This window comes from Carcharhinus amblyrhynchos, chromosome 26, assembly GCF_965287045.1.
Source record: "Carcharhinus amblyrhynchos chromosome 26, sCarAmb.v2.hapA, whole genome shotgun sequence".
Lineage (NCBI taxonomy): Eukaryota > Metazoa > Chordata > Chondrichthyes > Carcharhiniformes > Carcharhinidae > Carcharhinus > Carcharhinus amblyrhynchos.
Genome location: NC_137349.1, coordinates 4,025,254 through 4,037,409, shown reverse-complemented (window position 1 = coordinate 4,037,409; position 12,156 = coordinate 4,025,254). Strand labels below are relative to the sequence as shown.

The 12,156-nt window shown below is 41.6% G+C and overlaps 1 protein-coding gene across 3 annotated transcripts in view; it reads left to right on the top strand.

Annotated features, from left to right (window-relative positions):
• LOC145358886 (proprotein convertase subtilisin/kexin type 4-like) overlaps positions 1 to 3,958 on the top strand; it is a 92,997-nt gene extending 89,039 nt beyond the window's left edge. For all 3 annotated transcript variants that reach the window (XM_080213260.1, XM_080213259.1, XM_080213258.1), the window contains one exon: positions 3,400 to 3,958. In XM_080213260.1, coding sequence (XP_080069386.1) covers positions 3,400 to 3,938 — 539 coding nt within the window. In that variant the 3' untranslated portion in view covers positions 3,939 to 3,958. The remainder of the gene's footprint in view (positions 1 to 3,399) is intronic.
• Positions 3,959 to 12,156: the final 8,198 nt, after the last annotated feature.

Genomic DNA, 12,156 nt, shown 5'->3' with positions numbered 1-12,156 from the left:
ACTTGTTTGATAATATTGTCACCATGGAGCACTCTCCTTTTAGTCCTGCTGTTGGTTTTAGATGGAATAAGAACTGAATACAGGTAGCCAGGAAAAAAGCTACAATCTCTAGTGTAGGATTAGTCACCCCCTCCCCTATTAACATGTTTCGCATCAGTGGCCCACCATTGGTCGGCAGAGGGATCTTCTGGTCCCACCATTGGCCACCAGCACTGCTGTGTGTTTTATCGCTACTCACACCCTCCGCCTCCCAGGGAACCCACAATGAAGAAGTCACTGTCAGTAAACTAGAAGATCCAGTCAGTGGAAATGGCTGGAAAATGTCGACCCTAACTACTAATTAGACTGTTGAAAGGAAAAGCAACCTGACCCTGTTTTTCCTTCCAAAACTGACTTGTCTGACCAGCATGATTGACAGCTACATTTCTAATTTGCAAGAGACCCAGAATTCTGTTGCATTGAATTAAATAAAATGGCTTGACTTTATTTGAATGATGAGGTGAGATGGACCTCATCCAATGATTTAATCAATCAGTCTACACCCATCCCCAGTTTTCTCCGAAGATGGTGTATATCAACCAGACATGAGCTGGCATTACATGTTACGAAAAACAAATTGTAGTATTAGCTAAGCAAACGTAATCAGCAAGCAAAGCTCCAATAAATAATCATCACCATTTTCTGTCATACAAAGTAGTACATCCCTTTTATTGTACTCCACTTCACTTCATATTTGTCAAATGGGGGCATTGAAATCTTTGCAGTGAAAATATGAACCCACTGTAATATCACTGCATGGGTTTTCAAAACAGGAACCAAGGATTTTTTTTAATTCTTTTCTAGAAAGAAAAATGCATAGCTAGAAGGAATATACCTTTCATCGTACTTCTGAAACAACTCAGGCCATTTGTGAGTTAATCAATGCACTTGGCAAAGGATGAGAGGTGACGACAAATATTTTAACTGCAGGGGGAAACCATCAAGACAGCAATAACTAGTTGAGTTTTTGTCTTTCTCTTCTCCACCTCCCTCCAAAAATACGCAGTCCAAAGATTGCAATTCATCTTCCAAATATTACTAACATGAGTAAATGATGTGGGAAGACTATTTATGAATGCATGTTTCCAGTATGTTGGAATTGTGCAACGCACAGTTAACAAAACAGTTGATGCCAGGAGTTATTTGGGCTCAATATGAGCCAGCAAACCCAGTGTTGCCATGAGCGTAAGGGAGCTGGAAATTTGATAGAAAATGAGCAAAGAAAACTAAGTTTCCAGTTCATTTGTGCATGTATCCACCTGGCCAATCTGTCATTACATTTTTGTAAGCCTCCATTGCTATGGTTGTTAATTACTGAATAACCAATTACATGCAATGGCCTGTGCTCTCTTCTGCTGCCATCCCCCTCATTGTGGGGAAGCATTTCATGCTGCACCATTTCCTACATGGTTGCAGCAATTAAATTGTAATTAAATGTCACAAAAGGGAGAGAATGAGTAATTAAACTTTGTTTTTAATGCACACCATTGATTTAAGCAGTGGCTTCAGTTAAAGGTAGAAGACTACCTTTTCTGCACGATAAAGAGGACATAAATTTTATCTGAAGATAAGGACTTCAGTTAAGTGTGTTACTTTGCTGCAAAATTGTTGCAGAATCCAGGCTTTTTTTCAAATGAGATTTTAAGGTTGTCCCTGGCTATCCCCACTCTCTCTCTGGTTCACAATTGCTGCTGCTTAAAATCACTCAAGGATGAGCTAAATTCCTTTTCTGGTGACTTCAAATTTATAAAGGAACATTTCAGCCCCTGATATTTTTTCTCTTGGCTGCAGCAGCCAGAAATAGTAGTACAATGAGCTAATTTGCATGGATCTTGTGATTTCAGCTTTTTAAAACCCTGTTTGTTAACTATGTATTGATAGAACAGTATTTGCCTCCCACTTGGTGTTAATTGCTAAATTATTTAGTGGCATATTATATTCAGAAAAAAGGCTTTGATAACTTTTTTGAATTATTGTCATGTATTGGTGTACAGTGATAATTGTTTCTTAAAGTCAACAATTTGTACTGTTAGCTGCTCTGGACATTACTATCATTAGTTTTGATGTCCAATACAAGTATCAGATCTGCATGTAATATTCTTTCTGGTTCATGTGCTGTTCCTGTAATTTGATTCTGTCCAAGGGTTTACCTTTACTACCTGTTATTGAGTCATATAATAGTGTCCCAGCAGCTGGAACAATGAATCTTCTTGTTTTATAAACTGGTTATTGGAATATTGCATGGCCCCTACATGCTTTATTCCAACATTTTGAAAGGCAGCTTGATCATTTTTAATGAAATCATGAGCTGATTTGTAATCAGTAACATTTATACTAAATCTGGCCCTCTAAATACAGAGATTTTTTAAAACTGTCTTGTTAGTGACTTAGATGCATTCTTCTCATCCAGATGTTTTTTGAATCTGATCTGGCTCTGAACATGAACCAAACTTGAATGTTTTTCCATACAATTGCAAGTCTTTTGCATCTGTACCCTTTTTTTTAAATCTTACTTAGACAGGAAGGCAAAAAGCTTGACTTTGACCCTATTTCTGCTTTCTATGGCTGATAGAACTGCAATCAATCCCATGGGAATCCAATGTAATAATCGCCTTCAGGCTAAACTCCACTGAGCCAACCCAACCTAATGGGTTTGAAGGTTTACAGAAATGTCTTAATGACTTTTGTCTCAAGTGTTATGTGAGAAGCCCCAGTTACTTCATTTAGATCTAATCTAAGGCTTCCAGCAGGTGGCTGGTTTGTGGATGTAATCTCTCTTCAGCTAAATTTAGCTTGATGGTAATGGGGGTCACTTAAATTAAAACTAAGCAATTTAAAAATGTCAAATGTGATTGTCCTAAGGCTAGGGAGGAAATTGTCATGGTTCCTGCCGATGCCTTTTATCCACGAACTCTCTTGCTTGAAATGTGTCTGTGGATATCATGCAGATATGGTCAGGTTCAAACAGTGAAAGCTCCATGGTTGAATGGTGACACACATGTGAAGAAATGCCAGCTGTATTAAATAACAAGTTTCTGCTCAAGAGTCCATATACCTGGCATGCATTAATTTGTGTACAAGGGTTAGAAGGAATCTGAGACAGGAGGTAGGGGGAAAAAAAGGTAGTTATAGTGACTGAATTATTGGAATACAACTGATGTCAATGCATACTGGTAGAGCTGATGCTAAATAGCAAGTCATAGGAATAAATACACACTCATTGCTTATCCATAAGTCAACTGTCAAGTACTGTTCATTATTGCAAATGGACACCTGTTGGAATTTAACAGATTTATTTGAAATTTGGATTAGAATTATTTTTATTTGTTGAAGTTACTCATGGTTTTTTTTTCTCTACAGAATGCCAAGGTCCCTTTGTCATCTTTGGAAACCTTTGCCTTACCAGCTGTCCTCCACACTATTACAATATCTCAAGAACTTTAAATAAAACAAAGAATGGCATTCACACAAGTTTCACCGTGGATACCTGCACTCCTTGCCATTCGTCTTGCTACTCTTGCAGTGGTTATTCTGTAAATAACTGTCTGACGTGTCCTCCATTTTCTAATTATGATGAAAATCACCACACTTGTTCACCTCCCACTTATCCAAGACGTTCTAATATGAGTGAAAGGAATAACGAAAAGCATGGTCTCTACAAAATTGCTGTGGTCATCACAATCCTCATTGGTGCACCAGTTACCCTGATGTGTGGTGTAACATCATTGTCATGGCTGATATACCATTTAACTACGAGGCAGACAGTAATGGTAACAACCGGAGCCACGGAAACAACTCAGCTACAAGTACAGCGTGATACTACAGATGAGGGAACTGGAGGCAGTGAGACAGAATCCACTTACTTTATTACACGGTTGGACCAACAACAGGATAATTAAAAGAAAACTAATTGAATGCAGATCCTGTAGTCATTATTTCATCAGTCACAACAAAGCAATCTTTTAATCTGGTTCAGTATAATTTCCAGCCCAGCTTCCCCAAAATTATTCATTTTAAAGTGCCATTTTCAAGGGTTTCACTTTTTTTGGAAAAGCAACATGTTTGCACATTTTCCCCAATAATTAAGGGGGATATATTTGGAGTAGATAATTCGAACTTTTACAAAGAAACATGGATGTGCCCTTGAATAGATGTTCGTGTTTTTTTACCTTCATTCAGAATCTACAATTAATCTCAAAGAAGCTGTGTAATCATAGATTAAAAGAAGGCAAATAAACTAAAACTCCATGATAAAAATCTGACTACTTATAATCTAATAAATCCTAGGCTAAGCTTTTACAGTTCCCCTCACCTGACAGGATATTACAGTCCCCCTGAAGTAAATTGCAATTTAAATGGCCGATTGAACCATTGGTGGGAGCACGCTATGGCGGGGCTGTAAAATTCTGGCCATAATATTTTTGTCTTCCCTGGGACAGAGCCATGAATCTCTATTCATGTCTGTAACATGTTTACTTTATTCATTGACAAAATTATTAGCATGGTATTAAATGGTTTTTGATTTGGGGTGGGGGAGAAGAGGTGGATTTCTGATCTCATCTTTAGAGTCTTGGTAATTTTGTCAATTAAACTGTGTAAAGGAAAGTTAGTGGTAACTTTTGATGCTGAAAAGAGATATTTTGGTTTCAAAAAAAAAAGTTTCATGTCCAACATTGTAGTTGGTGGGGGGAAAAAGGGGAAGATGAGCAAGTATCAAAGGATAAATTTCTTGCCCACCTCTTCCTGTCTTTCCCTTTTTGTATCTGTCTAAACGTGCCAGAAATACTGGTGGGACACTAATTAAAACAAGCTGGAGCTCATTGACAATTGCTACATAAACTTTGCTCCAGTTAACTAAAATTATTGTGCCAGCTGTCAGATACCTGGGATGGCAGTGGAAGGAACAACATTACAGCAAATGCATTTTGCTGAATTTAAACCACAAAACATGGGTGGAATTTTACTATCCAACTGTAGTGGGAAAGGGTGGCTGAAGTTTTTGGTGAGTTGTTCAAAAGTCCATTGACCAGCATGCAAGGATTATATATTGGATTCAATTTAACTGATTTTTGGAGCAAATAAGCTTTGATTTTAAAAATGGAGTAAGATTTTTAGAATATATTATTTATTTTTATATATGCTGGTGTGCCAGAAGTTCTGGCAGTGGCTGAAACCCTGCAGGAAATGACGATTGTGCTAGACCCTGGGGACAATCTTGCCATTACCTTTTGCTGGCCGATGGGCAGGACGGGGCAGTATAATCAAAAGGGCAGAGAATTCGGGTTTCTCGCCTCTCGTGTTCTTACCAGCACCGGATGGCTGGTCAATCTGCGTTACGCCCATTTCCAATGTGAGGCTGAATAAATAATTCAAATATGTTTGAAACCTACTTTTACATTGATTTCTGTCCCAGGACAGCTTGCCTGTGTGAGGCCAGCCTGCCAGGAAAGGTTCTGTCTGGTGAGAATCATAGCCAGTCCCCAGCAACGGGGACCAGTTGTGATGGCTTTGCTGGTAGAACCACAGGCCATTAAGATCCCCCTGGGAAGGTGGGGGGTGGTGCCTGTTGGGCAGTCAATTTAGTGCATCAGGCAGGGCTTATGGAGTGGCAGGGCTAGACCAGGGTGTGGCAGTCAGTTGGGGAGAGGAAGGACCTCTGCATTAGGGATGGGGGAGGGAGCCGTGCTGCCACTCTGCACTAGGCATTGGTAGGGAGGAGGATGATTGGGGCTTGCCATCGGTGGAGGGGGTGTGGGCATGTCAGGCTGCTGATCATGGGGGATCATTCTGGGTTGGAGGGGTTGCGATAGGCTGTGGAGCCTAGCAGAGGCATGTCTCTGTTCCAGAGACCTGGACATGTGCAATGGTGCACTCTGCTGCTCTCAGCCAGCATTCAGGTGACTTAAGTCCTAACCATGCCCAGTACAGGCAAGAAACACCTTTTTCTACTTTTTTTTCATGCACTGAGTGCATAAGACCTTGCCTAAAAAAAGAATTGAATCTCATTTTCATGCCTGTCCTGAACTAAAACTTTTGGTAAGATTGTGCCACCCATCACCACGCACCCCCCCGCCCCCCCCAAACTTCACTGGTTGCATCAAGGAGGCTCCAATTCCACTGGATTTTACTGTTTAGGTGGAATATCTCAATGGTATGAAGTCGTGTAATCTCCCTTTGGAAAACTGTCTCAAGATAAACCATATTCCAGAAATCCTCTGTGCTATTCCACACTTAGGTAATTTACTCCAGCACACTCTTCATTTCCTTGCTGCCTTCACTCATCCTAATAAGAGCCCCTGTGCCTTCTGGTGGGCATGGTATTGCAAAGGAAACATCTCTGCTAAATGCAAGTAATTCCTTAGCACCATGGGGTTCTGGGGTGGGAGCTGTTGCATGGAGTACTGTGAAACAGATTTTTAAGTGCCTCCACAATCTCCAAAGCTATGTGCATTTTTTTTGTGTTCTAACTAATTCTGTTGCCCAATTCTATGGATGAGCCAGCCCCTGCATAGTTGCCCATGGGAGCTAGTTCACATCCTTTGGCTATGTTTAGTCTCTGCCAATCTTTGATTTCTAGTCGTGGTGGGGCTGGACAAGTCAGTGGATTTTCTTGTGGGTCTACTAGTCAGGGATGAGCGTGAGGGATATTTGCTCTGGTGGCCTGGTGCCCTTCCACGGTCTTGTCCCTCAGGGTGACCAAGGAGCGGCTGTGTCTACTGGTAAGCTTTATGCCTTCCATGAAATGTGGAAACTGCTGAGTATAGAGTATCTTACAGACATCCAATAATGAAATCTTGGTTTAGTTGGGAATGTTTCCTTTTTATTTTGGCATTCAATGTTCATTTCTGGCATGTTTTTGATTGGACCATCATGCATTAGTGGTGCCCTGAAAAGGGCACATCAGCCAATTCTTCTTTGGTGAATTGGTGACCCTGGAGCAACCCAGCATCAGACTTACCATTGCAAGACGCAATTACTTTCTAAACTCATACACGATCATCAATGTGGCATTCCGCTCTCTAGAATAATTAGTAATATATAGTATGGGTGTTTGCCATTAAAATGTCCCTTTTTTTTCTTTTTTGGAAGATGAACCTATATAAGACACTATTTCGGCCTCTGTTGGTGTATTGAGTCCAGTTCTGGGTACCATGCTGTATTGTCCTAATTATATTGGGGGTTGTGGGTTTTAAACACAAATGTAGATTCAAAGTAACACAACAGGTTTTTAGAAAAGATATGAAGGCATTGGAGAGAGTGCAGAGTTCCAGAGATGAAGAACTTATGAGGATAGATGGGAGAAGTTGGGACAGTTTTCCTTGGAGAAGAGAGGAGATTTGATAAGGGCATTCAAAATCTCAGGACAATGGATCGAGGTGAAGCTGTTCACATTCTTGAAAGGATTGAGATTAAGAACAGATTTAAAGTGATTGGCAAAAGCAACATTAGGAAAAACCTCTTGACATGATGCGTGGTTAAGAATGTGTTGCCTGAAAGCGTGGTGGAGTCGGGTTCAATTGAGGAATACAAGAGGGATTTGGATTACCTGAAAAGGAAGTATGTGCTAGCATTGTGGGGAGAAAGAGGTACGAGGCAGATTGCTCATTCAGGGAAGTAGTGCAGACACGATGGACTGAATGGACTCTTCCTGTGTGTCAACAATTCTGTGATTCCACTATTTCTGAGCATACAATGTTCTTAGTTTATCTATCACCTCAATGATCTTTTTATAACTTTTTAATAAAAGTCTTTAATCTAAGTAATTTGCAGTTTGATCAGCAGTATTTCCCACCAATTTGTATAGTTTTTCATCTCATTGGCTTGGATAGAAAGATAGAAAACTGTATATCCATGTCTGTGGGTGGCACTAATTTAGAAGGTATTTGGGTGGAATAAGTAAGCAAATGGTGATACACAGGTTAGGTTCTAAAGAATTCCAAAGCAGTTGGAGGGTGGCACAGTGGTTAGGACTGCTGCTTCACAGTGCCAGGGACCTGGCCTTGGGTGACTGTGCAAACCCCACACCAGCATTCTCCCCATGTCTGCTTGGGTTTTCTCCGGGCGCTCCAGTTTCCTCCCACAGTCCAAAGATGAGCAGGTTAAGTGGATTAGCCATGCTAAATTGCCACTCAAGGTAAAAGTTTAAAGTTTATTAGTCACAAGTAAAGCTTACATTAATGCTGCAATGAAGTTACTGTGAAATTCCCTTAGTCGCCATAATCTGGCATCTGTTCTGGTCAATGTAACTAACCAGCATGTCTTTCAGACTGTGGGAGGAAACTGGAGCACCCGGGGGGGAAATCCACACAGACACGGGGAGAACATGCAAACTCCACACGGACAGTGACCCAAGCCAGGAATGGAATGCAGGACTCTGGCACTGAGGCAGCAATGTGAGCCACTGTGGTGCTGTGCAGCTTAGTGTCCTAATATCTGTAGATAGGGGGATTAGTATGAGAATATGTGGGGTCACAGATGGTGGGCCTGGGTAAGATGCTCTGTCAGAGTTGATGCAGACTCAATGGGCCAAATTGCCGGATTCTGAGATTCTACGAACCCGCACCTCTTCCGGTTTTCCTCATTAAACTCCCTCTCTAATATTTTATCACTCACTTTTCAGCTTTTCTTTCTCACTTTTTCCAACCACATTTAAAATGCTTGTTTCGCTTTGTTCAGTTCTGATGGAGGGTTTATACATGAAATATTCCCTGCCTTTTCTCTTGCCTGGTTTGGCTTCCAACTTTAAAAAGAGTTTTTTAAAAAAAGCAGCAAATGGAACCCATAGCTCTGCATGGCTATTTATTCATGAAGAGGGTGAGATAATTCATTCAGGAGCTGGAATCTTGTCCTTCAACTGACCTCTCTTCAATTCCTCAGCAAATTCTCGGTGGAATTTTCTCCTTTCTGAAGCTAAACAAGGTAAACGGACAATCATCAAATGTAACTTGTATCCTTCACATAACGGGAAAACTTTGTGTTCTGTTCTTTTGCTCTGATGCGAAAGTGGCTGGCGAATGGTGTTTAAAATTTAGATACCATCTGAAATGTGTCACAGGTTGATTTTGCTGTCCACGGTAAGATTGCCACCTTCTAGGCTTTAACAAATAATCTGTGCTTTGTGTCCTCTTGCTAGTGAGGCGAGGCTATCCATCATGGCTGGTGAAGGCATTTTGCAGGCTGCTTGTTTATTGGTGCTGAAGGGTGAACCTCAGGCCTGTGCACCAGCTGTCGACCGTGCGCTGCTATCCCATCTGCTCAGTGCCCCATTATCCCAGCTTGCTGTCTTTCTTTTCCTTTTAAAGAAAAAGTGAGGGCACATAATTAACCCTTTCCCTCGATCACACAATTCAAAAGAAAAATTCCAGGGCTGCTCAGATGACTGCAGTGTGCCTTGTTAGAGAACTGAGACTGGGAATGTAATCATTTTGGGCTGTGTGTTTAGATCTTTTTAGTCTAATTAGTTTTTCATACGTTCCTACTCCCCCCTCAGCAGTTGGAAGGTCTCCAAGGTGAGATTCAGTGCTTGAGATGACTGGGGAGGAAGAGACCGTTAGAACGAGCAGCACATTCTAAGTCCCAGTGGACTTTGTGATGTCTATCACTCTGCCATAAAAACACATGTCAATTTGGTTGGCAACAACCTCTTATTTGCAATCTCAGCAGTGAGTCAATGAACAGAGGCTGAAACTATTGCATTATTGGAAAGGCAAAGGCAAATTGCACTCTGAAGTGTGATAGTGCTCCATAAATTTTGTGCATTATCTTCTAAAATAAAGACAGGAGTATTAAGAAACAAGTATTCACCTCTTGAGGTTACACCACAATAAATATACAATGAAAAATTAATTCAGTCCGCTACCTTGCCATGAATTTCTAAAGATTACTTCTTTGACGTTTACCAGGATGTTGCCTGGTTATGGAGGGCATTAGCTATGAGGAGAGGTGGGAGAAACTTAAGAATATAAGAAATAGGAGCAGGAGTAGGCCACCTAGCCCTTCGAGCCTGCCCCGCCATTCAATAAGATCATGGCTGATCTGAAGTGGATCAGTTCCACTTTCCCGCTTTCTCCCCATAACCCTTAATTCCCTTGTCTATCAAAAACCTATCTACCCGTGACTTAAATATATTTAGCGAGGTATAGAGTCCGTACACTACAGAAGAAGGCCATTCGGCCCGTCGAGTCTGCACCGAACACCATCCCACCCAGACCTTATTCCCCTAACCCTTCATATTTACCCTGCTAATCCCCCTGACACTAATGGACAATTTAGCATAGCCAATCAACCTAACCCGCACATTTTTGGACTATGGGAGGAAACCGGAGCACCCGGAGGAAACCCGCACAGACACGGGGAGAACATGCAAACCCCACACAAACAGCGACCCGTGGCCAGAATTGAACCCAGGTCCCTGGCGCTGTGGGGCAGCAGCGCTAAACACCGTGCCACCGTGCAGTCAGCAGGAGTGAATTGGCTCCCCTTCAATTCAATTTCCTTGATCAGTTGCAACAAAGCTTTTAAAATTTATTTTCCCTATAAATACTTTTCCAATCCAAATGTTATTTTGATAATGAGAAAATAAAACTTGATTCCTTGAGTCAAAAAAGAAGTATTAGTTTCTAAAGCTAAGAAAAAAATAATGATACAATGACATGGACCTTAGAAGTAAGGAAGTTATCATAGAATCCCTACAGTGCAGAAAGAGACCATTTGGCCCATCAACTCTGCACCAACCACAATCCCATCCAGGCCCTACCCCAATATCCCTACATATTTACCCACTAATCCCTCTAACTTAAGCATCTCAGAACACTATGGGGCAATTTTTAGCATGGCCAATCAACCTAACCCACACACCTTTGGGCAGTGGGAGGAAACTGGAGCACCTGGAGGAAACCCACACAGACACAAGTAGAATGTGCAAACTCCACACAAACAGTGACCCAAGCCGGGAATCAAACCCGAATCCCTGGAGCTGTGAAGCTGCTGTGCGAACCACTGTGCTACCATGCCACCCAAGTTAGAGTGCAAGAAAATGTTTAAAGAATGTTGAAGTCCTTTGCTTGACTTTGAGGCAAAGATTTTTGAGTGTTGCAGCCATTTGAAGTCAACTGGTTTCCTGTAGAATTCCTGTGTTGACTTGGATCAGGTCCACACTTCAGTGAAGGCACTCTTTTAGCTTGAGAGAGAGAGAGATATCTTTACTGCTCTGTTCCGGCAATGTTATCAGATGACTGTGATGTTTCCTTTTCTTCCTCCTGATTCTGCTTGGCAGAAAGTTTTTAAAATTCCTGTCTGTATATTCACAATAAGGAATTTGATTAGTACGTCTTGCAGTTATTGTTGTAGGTCAAGTAATCACATTTTTAATATTTTCATCGCTAAACTTTTGACACATTTCAAGATGGTATTCAAAAGAAAGCGGTGCTACTTTGTCCTCTTCAGGGGACTTCGAATGGCTGATAAGTATCTCGTTGGTGAGCATTTCATTGCCTTGATAGAATTTCTGCTGATCAAAGTCCAACACTTTGCATTTTTAAGAGAATCCCTGTTTGTAGTCAACCTTGACATCCCCTAGGTGTGAAATTCCATGGGACAGGTGACACGTGGCAGCTATGTTTTGATCAGTCTTTTCTTGTATTGAGGTAGCCTCCACCACTTCAATGGGCAGAGAATTCCAGAGATTAACCACCCTTTGAGTGAAGAAGTTCCTCCTCAACTCAGATCTAAACTGACCCCCCCCCTTATCTTGAGGCTGTGCCCTCTAGTCCTGCTATCCTTTCTAAGCTGGAAGAATCTTTCTACCTCTACCCTATCCATCCCCTTCATTATCTTGTATGTTTCAATAAGATGCCCCCTCGGCCTTCTAAACTCCGAGTACAGACCCAGTCTATTTAGTCTCTCCTCATAGGCTAATCCCCTCATCTCCGGCATCAGCCTAGTGAACCTTCTCTGCACTCCCTCCAAGGCCAATATATCCTTCCGCAAGTGCAGCGACCAAAACTGCACACAGTACTCCAGCTGCAGCCTCACCAGTACCTTATACAGTTGCAGCAAAACCTCCCTGCTTTTATTATTCTATCCCCCTCGCTATAAAGGCCAGCATCCCATTCGCCT